General features: G+C 49.0%; 2 protein-coding genes across 3 annotated transcripts; both read left to right on the top strand.

The window, feature by feature from the left end:
* The first annotated feature begins 1,475 nt into the window (after window positions 1-1,475).
* LOC148672241 (galectin-4-like) lies at window positions 1,476-10,723 on the top strand. Of its 2 annotated transcripts, XM_088627835.1 has the most exons (14): window positions 1,479-2,218; window positions 2,633-2,721; window positions 3,617-3,821; window positions 4,187-4,300; window positions 5,438-5,482; window positions 5,768-5,800; window positions 6,270-6,314; window positions 6,735-6,779; window positions 8,018-8,038; window positions 8,916-8,951; window positions 9,128-9,157; window positions 9,394-9,482; window positions 9,689-9,854; window positions 10,238-10,723. In XM_088627835.1, exons 1-14 carry the CDS (start codon window positions 2,174-2,176, stop codon window positions 10,382-10,384), a joined length of 1,110 nt encoding a protein of 369 aa, XP_088483961.1. In that variant the 5' UTR covers window positions 1,479-2,173; the 3' UTR covers window positions 10,385-10,723. The 2 variants fall into 2 exon arrangements, with proteins under 2 accessions (XP_088483962.1, XP_088483961.1); XM_088627836.1 differs by lacking the exon at window positions 5,768-5,800 and having other exon boundaries at window positions 1,476-2,218.
* A 2,732-nt stretch (window positions 10,724-13,455) lies between these two features.
* On the top strand, window positions 13,456-16,666 carry dmac2 (distal membrane arm assembly component 2). The gene is made up of 6 exons (XM_088627796.1): window positions 13,456-13,610; window positions 14,050-14,237; window positions 14,810-14,890; window positions 15,062-15,201; window positions 15,688-15,850; window positions 16,097-16,666. The coding sequence occupies exons 1-6, from the start codon at window positions 13,560-13,562 to the stop codon at window positions 16,311-16,313; spliced, it is 840 nt and encodes a 279-aa protein (XP_088483922.1). The 5' UTR covers window positions 13,456-13,559; the 3' UTR covers window positions 16,314-16,666.
* The last annotated feature ends 231 nt before the right edge of the window (window positions 16,667-16,897 follow it).

Genomic DNA, 16,897 nt, shown 5'->3' with positions numbered 1-16,897 from the left:
GAGTACGTCAGTCTGTGTAAAGGGTTCTCTGTGTATGTAAATGATGCAGTCTGTATGTGAAGGGTCCTCTGGCTGTGTGTAAGGGGAGCTGGGTGTATCGAAGGTGCTGTGTTTATTCAGGGAGTTTCTCTTGTTCTTGTTCTCAGACCTGCGCAATCTGATTTTCACTGTGAGTCAGAGCACAGAGCTGAGCTGCAGCACATTGCCTCAGCGAGTGACTGCATCTCTCTCCTCTGATCCATTTCGTATGACACTGATAAGCACTGTGCACATCACACATCTTTTCCTATGCCATGCCTGAGCCAGCACAGGAGGACTGGTTAGCCCAGGAGTGCTGTGGACAGTGCTGTCTGTGTCCAGGAGTGCTGTGGACAGTGCTGTCTGTGTCCGGGAGTGCAGGGGTGCTGTGGACAGTGCTGTCTGTGTCCAGGAGTCTTGTGGACAGTGCTGTCTGTGTGTAGGAGTGCTGTGGACAGTACTATATGTGTCCAGGAGTCTTGTGGACAGTTCTGCCTGTCCTATATCTGGGAAGGACTCACCAGCTGAATTAAGAAAAACTCCAGAGTTGTCAGACTGTAACACAGTATGGAATTTAGTCAGGACACAAGAATTAAGACTTCATGTCCAAGTGAACAGGATTTGTTTTAATATCTTAAAACTTAAAACTTAAAACTCATCTAAGTCTCCTACACACAGTTTTTCTGGTCTCTGTGCAGCAGCAGCCTGGTTTCCCTTAGGGATCCAGTACTGACCAGGTCCAGACTGGCTTGGCCTCAGAGACATAATGAAATCAGGTTCCAGGGAGGTAACTCTTCCACTACAGTATATGCTGTACAGTGCTTTCTGTAATACTCACATTAATGTTGGGTCCAGCTAACACAGCCTTTCTTTTCCTGAACAAAGTACTGGCTGGATTTGGACAAGCAGCAATCTCCACGGTGCCCAGCAGCAGAGCCACAGGAGAGCCGAGAGAGTCCTGGCCCTGTGATGCCAGTGAGCCCCGGTCAGAGCCGGATGGCTGGAGCAGTCGGCTCGCTGCGCTGTCAGTGTGCCTGCGACCAGCTCATGTTGTGGGTCAGAGCGCCGTTCTGATCCCACAAACAGCCGCCCTGTGCGCCCCCTCGGACAAACAAGTCCTTTTAACTAACATCCACACATGCAATGTGGGGATTCAGGATTTTATTTGAGTTCATTAGTATCTTCTAGGTGTAAGAGTGTCGATTTGGGACTGGTTCGTTTTTAATGACCTTGGCCAGGCCAGCGCTGGCCGTTGGGAGGGCTGCTGGGCTGGACAGCAGCAGCCCTTAGTAACAGTGTTTCCCACTGCTAATGTACACAGTGGCTTCTGATAGCAGCTGTGAGTCACTCCTTCCTCAGAGGAGGTCGAGCGCTGGGTCAGGGGAAGGGCAGGCGGGGGACCCGAGCTGCACACACTCCCTCTGCACCCCAGCAGGAGATGTGGCAGTCAGACCTATGTCTGCCCTGGCTTTAACACGGATCAGGGCAAGTGTGATACTAGCGTGGCTTCTTGAGATTAACAGTTTAAAGGTCTTTGATTTTGTGGTGCAGGAATGGAGTGTGAAGTAACACACTACCTGCAGAAACACACTTCCCTCCCCTCACCTGAAGAAGGCTTCACAGCCGAAACGTTGTGTTTTCTCTCTCCTCTTTTCAGCATGGAATAAGCCTTTACTTGTTCCTTTGCAGACTACGCATGCTGACGCAGCCCCCCACCTGAACTACAGTAACACACTACGTTGGCAATGTACCGTATTTGCTGAATTATTTGTACGATTTTGATTGTCTGGGTTTCCATTTCTGTGTTAGCTTGAATAAAGCGGTCTGGTGTCTCTTCTCCCTCTTCTTCCATTTGTCCCCCTGTCATTCTGAAACGCCCCCTTCTCTCCCTCGCTTCTTCCTCCCTGTCTTTTCCATAACGTATCTGAGTCCCTTCATTCACCCATTTGTTCTCTGTCACTCTTTAATAACTGCCCCACCCTCCTGTCCCTCCCTCTCTCTCGCTCCCTGTCCCCAGTTGGCACAGCCCTGCCCCGTGCCCCTCCCACAGTCAACTGTATAAGACCAAGCTCCCAGGATCAGAGGCTCTGTACAGTATTGAGCCTGTTGCTGTCTTGGTCTGTCTGCCTGTCCTGCTGTAGCTCCGGGATTCACCATGACCTTTGTTGCTCCACCCGGATACCAGCCGCTCTACAATCCCGTGAGTCCAGCTGCTCTGTGTCGCTGTCTGTCCCCCCCTCTCTGCTGTTGCGTCCCTCTCTCCTTCAGTCACTCTTGCCCTCTCCCGCCCTCCTGCTCTTTCCCCCTCTCTTCCATTTGGGAGTTCGTGTTTCCCCCTCATCATGTGTGACGTGATTCCACAGGGATTGCCCCAATACAATCACAGAGGACTGGAATTTGGATGTACTGTAACATCCGAAAGAAGAGCCCGCAGAGAGACAGGGCAGCTCCTCATATTCCAGACCAGCGAGCTTTATTGGGAGGATCGATGAATTGGTCACTGTTCTAACACTGAGTGTTAGGTAGAAATGCTGCATAACAATGTGGTGCTGTCATACATGTCGTGTAGGAATACTATGGTGTAGTCATGCTGTGTGATGTTGTCTGTGTGCAGACAGTCCCCTACCTTGGCCCGATCAATGGAAACCTGAGAGCTGGGATGTCCATCTACATCCAGGGAAGAGTTCCTCATGAGATCACCAGGTAAGATCACACTGAGGACACTGGTCCTGTCCAAGACAGACTCCTGCTGGACACACTGAGGACACTGGTCCTGTCCAAGACAGACTCCTGCTGGACACACTGAGGACACTGCAATTGTCCAAGACAAACTCCTGCTGGACACACTGAGGACACTGGTCCTGTCCAAGACAGACTCCTGCTGGACACACTGAGGACACTGGTCCTGTCCAAGACAGACTCCTGCTGGACACACTGAGGACACTGCAATTGTCCAAGACAAACTCCTGCTGGACACACTGAGGACACTGGTCCTGTCCAAGACAGACTCCTGCTGGACACACTGAGGACACTGGTCCTGTCCAATACAGACTCCTGCTGGACACACTGAGGACACTGGTTCTATCCAATACACACTCCTGCTGGACACACAAGTGCTGTCTGTGTCCGGGAGTGTTGTGGACAGTGCTGTCTGTGTCCGGGAGTGCAGGGCACTATCCAATACACACTCCTGCTGGACATACCAGGGACAGTTTATATGTCCACCAACTGTGTGCCTGTGTACTTCTTTAATATTTCAGGAGAAAGCATTTCAGTATTCCAAGAACACTCCCAAGAGATTATTTTTTCTCTGTTTCCATTTGAAACTTTTATACCAGTCAGCTGTATCTCCCCTGTGTTATCTTCACAGCGATTCAAAGCCATGTGTTCTAGGGAGGGCTTATTTTCAGAAATGCAGAAAAAGACACACAGTGTGGTCTTAAACAGGTAGAACATTGTAAGCAGTGATTGAAGTTTACCCAACATCCACTGGATATGAAGATGATAAATTATGTTACTGAAGAAATTAATTTACAGACCCCCACCCACACCCCACCCATCCTCTCTATTTACAGTGCCTCTCTGTCAACCCCCATAGGTTCCACGTCAACCTGCAGTGCGGGGACTTCGAGGGCTCTGACATCGCCTTCCACTTCAACCCGCGCTTCGACGGCTGGGACAAGGTGGTCTTCAACACCTTCCAGAATGGCAGCTGGGAGGGAGAGGAGAAGGTCCGAGAGATGCCCTTCAGGAAAGGAGAGCACTTTGAGCTCATCATCGTCGTCAATATGGAGGGATATCAGGTCAGAGATCCAGAGGGAGAGAACCACACAGACACCATGTCAATGTGCTCAGAGTCAAAGAGAGAGAGAACCGCACAGACACCATGTCAATGTGGACAGAGACAGAGGGAGAGAACCACACAGACACCATGTCAATGTGCTCAAAGTCAGAAAGAGAGAGAACCACACAGACACCATGTCAATGTGGACAGAGTCAGAGAGAGAGAGAACCACACAGACACCATGTCAATGTGGACAGTGTGTTTGTGTGCAGTCAGCACAGACAGTAGCAGTGTCTCTGAGTCTTTCTGCATGGCTGATGAAGACATTGACCGTGACATCTCTTCTCTGTTTGGTCTGCCTGTTCTCGGCTCTCTGTCCCTCAGGTGAATGTGAATGGCCGGCAGTTCTACCTTTTCCAGCACAGGATGCCCCTGGAGAGAGTGAGCAATCTGGAGATCGGAGGGGACGTCATCATCCAGTCTCTGAACATCCTGGGGGTGAGAGAGGGAGGGAGAAAGAGGGGAGCTACTACTACTACTACCATTACTTCCTGTCTCTGTCACTACTGCTGCTGTAAAAACTCTTGTTACTGTTACTGCTGCTGCTGTATCGACTACTGTTACTGCTGCTGCTATAACAACTACTGTCTCTATTGCTGCTGCTATAATGACTACTGTCCCTGTTACTGCTGCTGTAACAACTACTGTTACTGCTGCTGCTTTAACAACTGCTGTCTGTTATTTCTGCTGCTATAACAACTACTGTCTCTGTTATTTCTGCTGCTATAACAACTACTGCCTCTGTTATTTCTGCTGCTAAAACAACTACTGCCTCTGTTATTTCTGCTGCTATAACAACTACTGTCTCTGTTATTTCTGCTGCTATAACAACTACTGTTACTGCTGCTGCTGCTGTAACGACTACTGTTACTGCTGCTGCTACAGTATAATGTAACGCTTCGGGGTTCAGGCAGGCGCCCTTGCCGCATCAGGTCGGCCCCGCACCATAGGGGGCTCGAACCCAGGACTCCCGCGTCACTCAACAGGGACCCAGCCCGGTGAGCTAAAGAGAGATCTCTCCACAGCCCAAGGGCTTCCCTATTACAGGGAAGGGCGGTGACGTCACCGCTCTGGTAAGCCGGCTCTTACACAGTGCCTGTCGGCTGTATGCGTTACTATAACAACTACTGTCTCTGCTCCTTCTGCTGCTATAACAACTACTGTCTCTGCTCCTTCTGCTGCTATAACAACTACTGTCTCTGCTCCTTCTGCTGCTATAACAACTACTGTCTCTGTTACTACTGCTGTTATAACAACTACTGTCTCTGCTCCTTCTGCTGTTATAACAACTACTGTCTCTGTTATTTCTGCTGCTATAACAACTACTGTCTCTGTTATTTCTGCTGCTATAACAACTACTGCCTCTGTTATTTCTGCTGCTATAACAACTACTGCCTCTGTTATTTCTGCTGCTACAGTATAACGACTGCTGCCTCTGTTATTTCTGCTGCTATAACAACTACTGTCCCTGCTACTGCTTCTGTTATCATAACTAATGTCTCAGCCTCTGCTGCTATCATGACTACTGATGATGTGTCACACTCGCTGATAAGCCCCGCTTATGTGTACCTCCAGGGTGGAGCTCAAGGAGGGATGCAAGGCTACCCTGGAGGAATGGGGGTGAGTCTGTGGGCATCATCGCTGCACTGTGTGTGTCAGTGGGAGTGTACAGGTGTATCGTGTCAGGGTGTGTGTGCAGGTTTGCTATCATGTGTTTGTAACTGCTATGTGTAAGTGTTTGTGTTGGTGAGTGAGTGTTGTGGTCATTGAGCGTCATGTCTCACTGTGTGGTGTATCAGTGTCATCAGTGTGTCAGCTGCGTGTGTGTCAGCGAGCATGTCTCTTGTTCTACTCTGTGTGGTTTATCAGTGTGTCATGTCTTACTCTGTGGATGTTACTCTGCAGGGCGGAATGCAGGGAGGCATGCAGGGCTACCAGGTGAGTTAGTCCACTGAGTGGGATGGGTCTGAGATTTCAGCTCTGAGAGGGAAGAGTCAGACAGCGCAGCTCTGCATGTGAGGAGTGGATCTGAGTGGGAGGAGTCTGAGAGGGCAGCTCTGAGTGGGAGGAGTTAGCACGGTTCTGAGTGGGAGGGGTCTGACAGTAAAGCACAGAGTGGGAGGAGTCTGTGGGTGTGGTTCTTAGTGGGAGGAGTCTGAGAGGGCAGCTCAGAGTGGAAGGAGTCAGCACAGTTCTGTGTGATAGGGCTCTGACAGTAAAGCACAGAGTGGGAGGAGTCTGTGGGTGTGGTTCTTAGTGGGAGAAGTCTAAGTAGCTCTGACTGGGAGGGACTTTCCTGGCAGCTCTGAATGGGTGGCTTTTAACAAATGCTACTTTTGTAAGCTTTATTTGCTGTTAGCTTACACAAACTTAAGTGGTAATTGTAAGATCTTCCCTTGCTCCTCAGGGTGGCATGCAGGATTACCCCTGTGGTGGTATGGGTGGCATGGGGGTAAGTGTTTTCACGTTCGGTGATATCCAGGTGCCAACCAAGGTGCCATCACTTTCTGTAGTAGGCTCAGTACCACCCTACCTCCACAGCCTAACATATAGAGTTCTATAAGGATGAAGGCAACCAAGCCACTCTTTTCCCCCACTGTTTCTAAATCATAATCATTGCTTGAAAGTTACATACAGTAACTTTACAACTGTTACTTTACACAGCAACAGAAACACTGTATTGCATCTCGCGTGTCTCCTGCTCCCTGCATGAGGGTCCCACAGCCAACCTCAGTGCCCAGTGTTCCTGTACGCCTCAGTATTCCTCCTGGGCTGTGCTGTGGAGCTCCAGCCTCTGGCTGAGCCGCCCAGAATCTGTCCTCGTCTTTTCCCTCTTGGGCAGCGTGTCATGCCGTTCTCCTCTCTTCCTCAGGGCGGCATGCAGGGCTACCCCTCTGGTGGCATGGGTGGCATGGGGGTAAGTGGCAGCTATTCTCTCTCAATGGGAGTCCTTCGCCCAGCAAGCTGGCACCTGTTTATAATAATCCTAGTTTCTTACACTTATACAGCGCTTTTCTGGACACTCCACTCACAGCACTTTACAGGTAATGGAGATCCCCTCCACCACCACCAGTGTGTACAGTGTGTACCAGTACTCTCCACACACACCAGCTCTCAGTGGGAGGAGAGCAGAGTGATGAAGCCAGTTCAGAGATGGGGATTATTAGGAGGCCATGCCTGGTAAAGTCCAGAGGGAAATTTAGCCAGGACGCTGGGATTAAACCCCTACTCTTTTTGAGAAACACCCTGGGATTTTTAATGACCACAGAGAGTCAGGACCTCGGTTTACATCTCATCCAAAGGACAGCGCCTTTTTACAGTATAGTGTCCCCGTCACTATACTGGGGCATTAGGACCCCCACAGACTGCAGGGGGGGTCACACTACTGGTCACACTAACACCTCTTCCAGCAGTGATCTTAGTTTTTCACACCTGCTGAGCTTCAGTGGGCAGCCAGTTGTGAGTTGCAGGGTGATATGGCTGCTGGTCTAAATATGTTATATGTTCTGAAAAAAATCTATAATGAAGCCAAGAAACACCCAGCCCTTCTAGTCCAGCCATGAGTTAGCATGGAGGGCTTCATGCTGGATTATCATGCCCGTTGCCTGTAAGGCCCAACAGAATGACTGCCATAGAACTCAGCCAAGGGGGGAGCAGCATTTCTCAGCCACTGTCCAGTCACAGTAACCAGTGGGCTTCGTCTGTAGGTGGGCTTCTGGTAGGATGTGTTCTTTAAGCCAGTCAGAAAGCAGCAGTTTTTGTTTCAAATTTAGTTTAAAGATCATTTTTTTAGATGTTAACTCTTGAATTTCAGTATTTTCCTGTTACCCTGTCCAGTACTGATGGTTTTGTTTTGTAGTTAACACGCTTCTTTAGTTCATATATAATTATATAATATGTTTTACTACCCCAGGTAATACTGGTGCTGCTGTGTGTTTTGTGCATCAATGTGCGTGAAGACTTTGTGTTCTCATTGCCAGCATCATTGTGTAGTATTGCCAAACTGTACCACACTCCTTGTTCATTAGTGTGTAGCATTCCTCTCAGGCTCTGTGTTATCTTGTGCGTCAGTGTTTAGTATTCCTGTATCCTGCTGTTGTGTAACACTCCTGTGATGCCAGCGTGTAATACTCTTCTGTGTGTTGCTTTTCACAGGGAGGCATGCAGGGATACCCAGTAAGTATCAATCTCCTTACAGAATGAATGTCCCCTTTATCCAAACTGCCCCCTAAATGTACCTGATCACTGAATTAATCACTCAATTAATAATAATAAACTTTTTATAAAGCATCTTTAAAGGTGGCTTCTCAAAGCGCTTTACAGAATGACAACAACAATAAATAAGAAGAATACACAAGATAAAACACAATTACAGTACACAGAGGAGACTGTGGATGGTGGTACTAAGTATAGTAGGAGCAGAGGGGTGAAGAATGGAACCAGTTCAGTAAAGGCTCTTCTGAAGAAGAGGGTTTTGAGTCTAGACTTGAAGGAGTTTAGAGAAGGTGACTTTCTGATATCCTTGGGGAGAGAGTTACTGAGCTTGGGGGCATAACAGGAGAAGGCCCTGTCACCCATAGAATGTAGACAGGCTTGGGGGACAGAAAGGAGGGCAGAATTAGAAGAGCGAAGGTTGCGAGATGGGGAGTAGGGCGATGATAGTTCAGACAGGTACTGAGGTGCCAAGAGCAATTAAGAGCAACACAGTCCACCAGCTAGTTACCTGCTAAACCCACACTGGGCCCTTTAGTCAGAAATGAAAATAGCAGCCTGTGTACCAGCCACGTTCCTCATGTACTGTACTGTACTGCCTAACCAGACTGCATGTGTCCTGTTAATGCGGCTGCAGATACTGCCTGGGACTGTTTCACACAGACCTGCTGCTGGCTGTGAGGCATGAGAGTGAGCCGAAAGCAGATCGCAGACAGCAGTGTGTGGTGCAGCTTGGCATCATGCAGGGTCTGATACAGATGCACATCCTGTGTGCATCACTGAGGCCATGTCCACAGTAATACTGCAATACTGTAATACTGTTTCTTGTGTTCCCCCTCAGGGAGGAGGAATGGGGTACCCTGGGGCTAACCTACCGGTGAGTATGGAGGGACAGGGAGGGAAGGAGAGAGAGATGGTGGGAAGGAGAAGGAGAGAGATGGGGAGGAAAGCAACAGAGGGACATGAAGGGAAAGAAGGAGCAGATTCATTCTGAGCCTGATGTCAGCAGCACTGTCTGATGGACCACCTTCTTCCTCTCCTTTGTAATCCTAGATGATCAGTGGAGCTCCAGTCTACAACCCGGTGAGTACTGTTGCGTATCTGTGTGTATCACAGCATCTAGCATACCTCTGTTTGTGAGATAATGGGCAATAACGGTGCAGTGTGTATTGACTGCACTGTGATCTTGTGTATTGTCTATGTGGTGTGTGTTGATTCTGCAGTGCACGATGTTATGTGTTGAACGTGCTGTGTGTGAGTTTGTCCAGTGACGGAGCAGCATTTATGTTGTGTACTGACTCCACTGTGCGTGTGTCCAGCCCATCCCGTACTCCAACATGATCCCCGGAGGAATGACCCCCAAACGTACCATCATCATCAGAGGCATGGTGCCCTACGGAGCCAACAGGTCAGTCTGCTCCCGAGGCTGGGCATGAGTGCCAATTCCAGACTAAGAAAAACACGTGCAGCAGAGGACATCATCAGATCCAGTCCATGTTGGAGCCTGGAATAAGACAGCCTGTGGCTTTCCAGCAGGAATAGATCATATCACACTGCATGCGTTGCTTGTTTCTGGAGTGGTGGGGGGCTTTACTGCTGGAAATGTCGCTGCAGGTTCCACATGAACTTCATGGTGGGCTTCTCGCGGGACATAGCCTTCCACCTGAACCCACGGGTGGCGGAGGGGCTGGTGGTGAGGAACAGCTGCCTGGGCGGCTCCTGGGGCCAGGAGGAGAGGGACCTGGAGTTCAACCCCTTCCAAGAGGGACAGTATTTTGAGGTGAGCACACTACTCCATCTCTACTCAGAAACTACTTTGCGGAGCAGCACTGGTGCTGACCTATACACTTATTACACACCGCTAATCTAGTCTCACACTGCGCATGCACAGCTCCTACCTTTCTCACACACTCACAGGTACTGTCCGCTCTCTGGGGACAGAAAGCAGGGGCGTCCTCACACACAGAGTAGTAGGTGTCTGAAAGAAGTACATAAAAGTGGCTGGCTCAAGGCTGTTGAAGCTCTGCTCCTTTGTAGTCTCTTGCTGTAGTGTAAATGTGCAGTATGCTAAGTGAGTGTAGAACAGTGTTGGTATCAGCAGTGTGACATTAGCAATGTGTGTTCAGCAGTATGTGTTAATCCCTCTCTCTCTCTCTGACTCAGATCTCGGTGCGCTGTGGGAACCAGCGGTACAAGGTGTTTGTGAATGGGCAGTACCTGTGTGACTTCTTCCACCGCCTGCAGCCCTTCACCCAGGTGGACACCCTGGAGGTGGAGGGTGACGTCCAGCTCTCCTACATACACTTCTGAGCCGCCAGTCCCCTGAGTCTCAGAGGCTCTGAGACTCCCTTTCCTCTTCTGGAGTCCCCGATTCTGATTCCTCATCCCTCTCCCACAGTTCCCTGTATCCCTGTCCTCCATCTCTGTTCCTCTGTTCTCTGATTCCCTGTGTCCCTGTTCTCCATCTCTCTCCTCTGACTTAAATGGTGCTGAGCAGTTATCTGACTGACCCCCTGTTAGTCTCTCCCCTCCTCTCTTCACAGACCAGATTCTCATCATTACAGGGTCAGATGCCTAATTTTACATTGTAAATGTCTTTTGTCTGCTTCCTTTTTAAACTGAATAAAGCATATCTAGCTGTGTCTCATGTTTTTTGGTTTGGTGCAGTTATTTTCTGTCTGTTGTGCCAGTGATTATATTGTAATCAAAGAACGTGTTTTGAAATCTGCAGTACATCTCTGAAGGTATGCAAGACCTTTTGACAAGGCTTTGAGCCTCAGTTTCCTTGTGAAGACGCACAGTTGAAAGTGTATCAATAATAAATAACTTTATTTTATATAGCACCTTTAAAGGCAGCTCCTCAAAGCGCTTTATAGAATGACAACAACAACACACTGAGATACAGTGTGTGATAGTGTTAGTGTGTAATAGTGAGAGACAGTGTGTGACAATATTAGTGTGTGATACTGAGAGACAGTGTGTGACAATATTAGTGTGTGATACTGAGAGACAGTGTGTGACAGTGTGTGATAACAATAAAAAATACACAATATATGCACGATTAGAATACACAGTGAAAGGAGACAGTAGATGGGGTTACTTAATACAGTAGGAGCAGAAGGGTAAAGAGCAAAACCAGTTCAGTAAAGGCTCTTCTAAAGAAGAACGTTTGGAGTCTGGATTTGAAGGAGTTTAGAGAAGGTGACTCTCTGATATCCTTGGGGAGAGAGATTCAGAGCTTTGGTGCATAACAGGAGAAGGCCCTGTCACCCATAGAGTGTAGACGGGCCAATAAGCACAACTTCAGTCTTGCCAGTTTAGATGAAGGAGATTTTGAGTCATCCATGTTTTTACGTCGGAGATGCAATAAGATTATATATGAAGAGATGTAGATTTGAGTATGGTCTGCATAGAAACGATAGTTGAGCCCATGTGATCTTAAAAGCTGACCATGTGGAAACATGTAAATGCTGAAAAGGGGCCCAGTATCAAGCCCTGAGGAACACCAGACTTAACGAGACCAATTTCAGACCTAAGTCCGCCAAGAGAGACAAAGTGACAGCGATCAGTGAGGAAAGACTTGAACCATTTGAGAGCAGTGTCAGAAACTCCAAACAGTCTCAGGACGAGAAAGTAAGATGTCATGGGCTACAGTGTTAAAAGTTGGACAAGCAGGGAGGAGGTGTGGAAATGATATGCGTTGTGGAGAGAATGTGATGCCGGATGTTGTCGATCTTGGAGCTAAAGAATGTGTTGCAAAGTTGCGATGTGGCAGTTAATGTGGTGGGGCTGTTTGGCTTTAGAAAACTGTTGATGGTGGAGAAGAGATGTCTGGGGTTGTTATGGTTATTCTCAATGATGTGAGAGAAGCAGCTGGATCTAGCAGACTCTATCATATCCTTATATCCAGACAAGTAATCTCTCAAAGCCTGATCATGTACGTTCAGGCCAGGAAGGTGCCACCTACGCTGAAGTGACTGGGAGGACTGTCTTCGTTGATCGCAGATGGCCAGTGTGCCAGGGGGCACAGTGAGAAAGAGATGGTTTGAGTTTTTAGAGGATCAAAGGTGTCGAGGGTAGATAAAAGAGCACTATTAAGCAAATGTATTTTGTCCTCTAGGGTCAGAGGAAGAGAAACAAGATAAGGAGGATAGAACAGAATTTGTGAACCTAGGCTGTGTGTTGTGATGGCACTATTTTATTAGATCACAGTGGTCAGGAGAGAGAGGCGGGAGAGCGGTCTGTGTCACTATGTTGTTCAGTCCATTTAGCGATCGGTGTTATTTATACATTTACGTTATTAAAGCCTGTTAAACGTATATACGCCTCCGGATTATCATTCCTACGCATGACACTACAGGCTGATCAACGGATCGCTCGTTGCGAAAATTTACGGAGCGTGACAGATAGTCAACGAGCACAGTGTTCTGATTTCTAATTTGCAGATTGTGTAAACATGCTTACACCATGCGTTTATTTCGTCAAGTTGTGCTTTCTGTGTGTTTTTGAAAACCTCTGGCTACGATTTCGCCATACTGTAGCTCCGCGCGGGGCGCTCTAGGGCTGAGAACAGCCACGGGGGGCGGGGCTGCGTATAGTGGGGCGGGGTCTGGGAGACGGCCCCTCCCCTTCGTGAGTGTGGTGTGCGGTAGTGTAGGTGCTGCGCTGTAACCCCTGTCCCTGTGTGTGTACCTTTCCCCGGATCGAGTTATTAAATCTGTTGTTCAACCCCATTCCCTGAGTGCTAGGTCTGGCTCCATTCCCTATCAAAGCCCGCGGTTGTTACACTACTTTACCACACGGTATAACGCGTGAACACCGGTGAACCACTGGTGTAGCATCGTCAACCGTGACAGCGTGGCGCACTCGGACACGGGGTGGCGATTTTCCAGGCCTGGGCAGCGACAGGCCCTTTACACACCCATTAGCACTCCGGATCTCGTGAGGAGACCCTGAAACTGTGAGCACCCCGCGGACACAGAACTGCGGGCACCCACTGTCCCCACTGAAATAAGGAGGCAGTGACCCCTAACCTGGAGAAAGATGTACAGATCATCTCACTCCTGACAACTATCATTTTTACAGCAGCACATTTTCAATTGCTCTGCATTAAAATACAGCAGTACAGCAATGACAGGATTAACTGTAGTACTAGCTGTCCATGGTCAGTCTTTCCTAGAGTGCTGTTCTGTAATTTCTCTAATATACATACAGAAACAGACCATTCCAATTATTACAAATTTTAAGATTTCATGTTTTTTTTTTTTTGGCTTTTTGTCTCCAGTATTAGTCAAATGCGTTGAGAAAGCTGAAGAATGAGGCAGGCAGTCAGGACGTCGCTCCGCCCTATCGCAGTACTACCGCTGTACCTCCGTGTTGCTGCCCTGTGAAAGCACAGCGCGCGGTCTCTGCCCGCGCAGGAACGGCGGTGCAGTTTGTCCTGTACAGAGACCCGTAGGAGGAGGGGTCACCTGAGACAACAGAGATGGCCGTTTCCTTGCTGGTGAATTCACCCTTCAGACTAATAGGAATAAAGGTAAGTTTCTCTTAGCAGTAAAACATTTACAAACGCGTATGTTGGTCTCCGTCTAGCTTCGCTGTTCGTTTTCTTCAACAGCTAACAATTGTCCTGTAACCAACTTGTGTTGACGTTCGTGTTCTGACAGCCTCGGTGCTTCTTGTAATTGGAAATTTAGTGTTTTGAATTGTTTGTCGTTTCCCAGTGTGAGCGTGTTTTCCCCACGATCTTGCCCAAGCTAGGACAGCACTGGCTGGCCTGGAGTGTACAGTCAGGTGTTCACTGTACACTCCAACACCGTTTCAGAGGTAACTTGAGGCTCACTCAGTCCCTTGCTCCAGCTGGCAGTGTGCTCATCGGTCATTTCCCTGTTCTCCGGCTGGGGGACCCGTCTCTCTGCCATTCAGTCAGCCCAGACAGTGCATTTGCTTGACTTTGCTGTGTTGTCGCCTTTCAGTCATGGTCAAAGGGGTGTGTAGGAGCTGTTGCCAAGCGATGCTGCAGCTCCTCGCCTGTCTCCACCCCACCCCCACCCCCATCCCCTCTCAAGACCAGAGCCGTCGTCTTCTTATCCAAGTACTTCAATGACGTTGAGTGGCTGGTGGAAAGGACCTCTGCCTTCAGGAGCTGGATGCAGAAGTTCAGGTAACAATGTACTCGACTACACACACAACACACCCTGACACACATTCTAATCACACTGTACTCGACTACACACACAACACACCCTGACACACATTCTAATCACACTGTACTCGACTACACACACAACACACCCTGACACACATTCTAATCACACTGTACTCGACTACACACACAACACACCCTGACACACATCCTAATCACACTGTACTTGACTACACACACAACACACCCTGACACACATTCTAATCACACTGTACTCGACTACACACACAACACACCCTGACACACATTCTAATCACACTGTACTCGACTACACACACAACACACCCTGACACACATTCTAATCACACTGTACTCGACTACACACACAACACACCCTGACACACATTCTAATCACACTGTACTCGACTACACACACAACACACCCTGACACACATTCTAATCACACTGTGCATGCTGGGTCACATTTAACTACATGCCCAGCTGTACTGAAATGATATTCCAATTATACACATTCTGTGCTCATATGGTCACAGTTGTGTGTGAGTATTAATTGCTCTTCTCTCTCTCAGTTACTATGGGTCCACTCTGGGGCTGTACGGAGACAATATGATTGCCACCTTCTACATCCTCCGTCTGGGAGGGAGTGTCAGGTACTGGACTGGGGGTACTGGCTGTCCGTGTCAGTGTGTGGACAGTCTCCTTCTTTCAATGCGTGTGTTTCTGTCAGAGCGTTTCATTCCGTCAGTCAGTGTCTTTGAGTGTCTTTTTCTCTTGAAGTGGTTTCGCTTGTAAGTCTAGATCGCTCCCTGTGTCTCCCCCAGATTCGCAGGGCACTCGGAGTGGTTCAGGCAGGACTCCAGAGGGCGCATCAGCAAGAACATGCTCAAGATGGTCGAGCTCCCGGTTGATGGGGTGGACGCCAGCGGAACCCTCATTGACTACGATGGGCTGGACTACCTGGGTAGGAGGGGGGATCCTTGTCCAGGAAGCAGAGCACATAGAGCAGACAGTGCTGTAAGAAAAGCCCCACTGTCGATGTTGATGTACAGCCTGCTGCAGCTCTGTCTGCTTCAGGGTGTGCTGAAGCACTTCCTGCAGCAGCTTGGAATTGAGAGAGGGGTGAGGGAGACTGACAGTGAGGTCAGACAGAGGACTGGGTGGAATTGAGAGAGGGGTGAGGGAGACTGACAGTGAGGTCAGACAGAGGACTGGGTGGAATTGAGAGAGGGGTGAGGGAGACTGACAGGTCAGACAGAGGACTGGGTGGAATTGAGAGAGGGGTGAGGGAGACAGTGAGATCAGACTGTCTCTCCACCTCACGCTCAGTGCCAGTGTACAGTGGGTAAGGTGGTGTGTTTGTACAGTATCCCTCTCTGTGCCCCAGCGCAGTGTTAGTTACATCACTGTGCAGTGTGCACACTAACCCCTGCCCCTGTCTCTCTCTCAGTGAGCCAGTCGGGACTGCGCACTCTGTCTCTCTCTGGCTGCCCGAAGGTGGACGGCTGGTTCCTCTCTCGCCTCTATGTTTTCCGTGATTCCCTGGAGGAGCTGAATCTCTCCGGCTGCCCGAATGTCACCGAGGGGGCACTGGCCTCACTGCACCACCTCCGGTAACACACCTCTCCTCTTCCTGCTGCAGTTTAGCCTTCGATTCACACCTTTCCCTGTCAGATTTGACCACCTGCATTGTTGCCTAGGAATCTGCACTAGAGCCCTGCAGCTGGTAAAACCTGAAATGGATCAGACTGCTGCGCACTGGGCACCTGATTGCAGTGTTAGTGTTCAGTCACTGGAGAGCGCTTTATTCCTCCCTCACTCTTTCACTCAACCTCTCCTCCCCTCTTTCCTGCACTCAGGAACCTGCGCAGGCTGGAACTCTCTCTCCCTGCAAGCTCGAACCCGGGGCTGGTGAGGATCCTGCTGGAGGAGGTGCTGCCTGACTGTCACGTTGCTGGCATAGAATACAACCAGGGGCTCAGACACACAGATCCACAGGGCACAGAGACAGACGCAGAGAGAGACACCGCCTCACACCGTGATGCACTGACACACAGAGACACAAGCACACACTGACACACAGAGACACAAGCACATACTGACACACAGATACAGTGTGTCACACTGACAGATACAGATACTCAGTGTGTCACACTGACAGATACTCAAGCCCACAGGCTGACTGATAACAGGCACACAGAACTAGGCCCACAGGCTGACTGACACAGATACTCAAGCACATAAACATACTGACTACTGACACTCTGATACACAAACACAAACTGACAGACACACACGTGTTGGTGCTTGTGGTGGATGTGTTGGTCCCTGTACTACCTGACTGAGACCGCCTGAAGGCCATTCATGGCACTTGGACACTGTTTCTATTTACAAAATTACCAATAAAAGTAGGAAATATTAAAAATGAAGTGCGTGGTAATTGTCATTTTGTAATATCTACCTAATATCTAGATGTGTTTTTGTAAAATACCTTCTTGTGTGTGAGTAAAATAAGAGTGCTCATGTTCCTTTGGTGTAATAAACGCTGCTGACAGCTGAATTAAGTTACTGTAACTGTACCATGTTGGTAAAACGGATATTTGCGATTTTCACTGGGTTTCGTAAGACTTCTCCCGTTGAAAGTGGGCTTTGAGCGCCCA

This window comes from Lepisosteus platostomus, chromosome 4 (assembly GCF_059453375.1).
Source record: "Lepisosteus platostomus isolate fLepPlt1 chromosome 4, fLepPlt1.hap1, whole genome shotgun sequence".
Lineage (NCBI taxonomy): Eukaryota > Metazoa > Chordata > Actinopteri > Semionotiformes > Lepisosteidae > Lepisosteus > Lepisosteus platostomus.
This window is presented reverse-complemented; position numbering and strand designations above follow the sequence as displayed.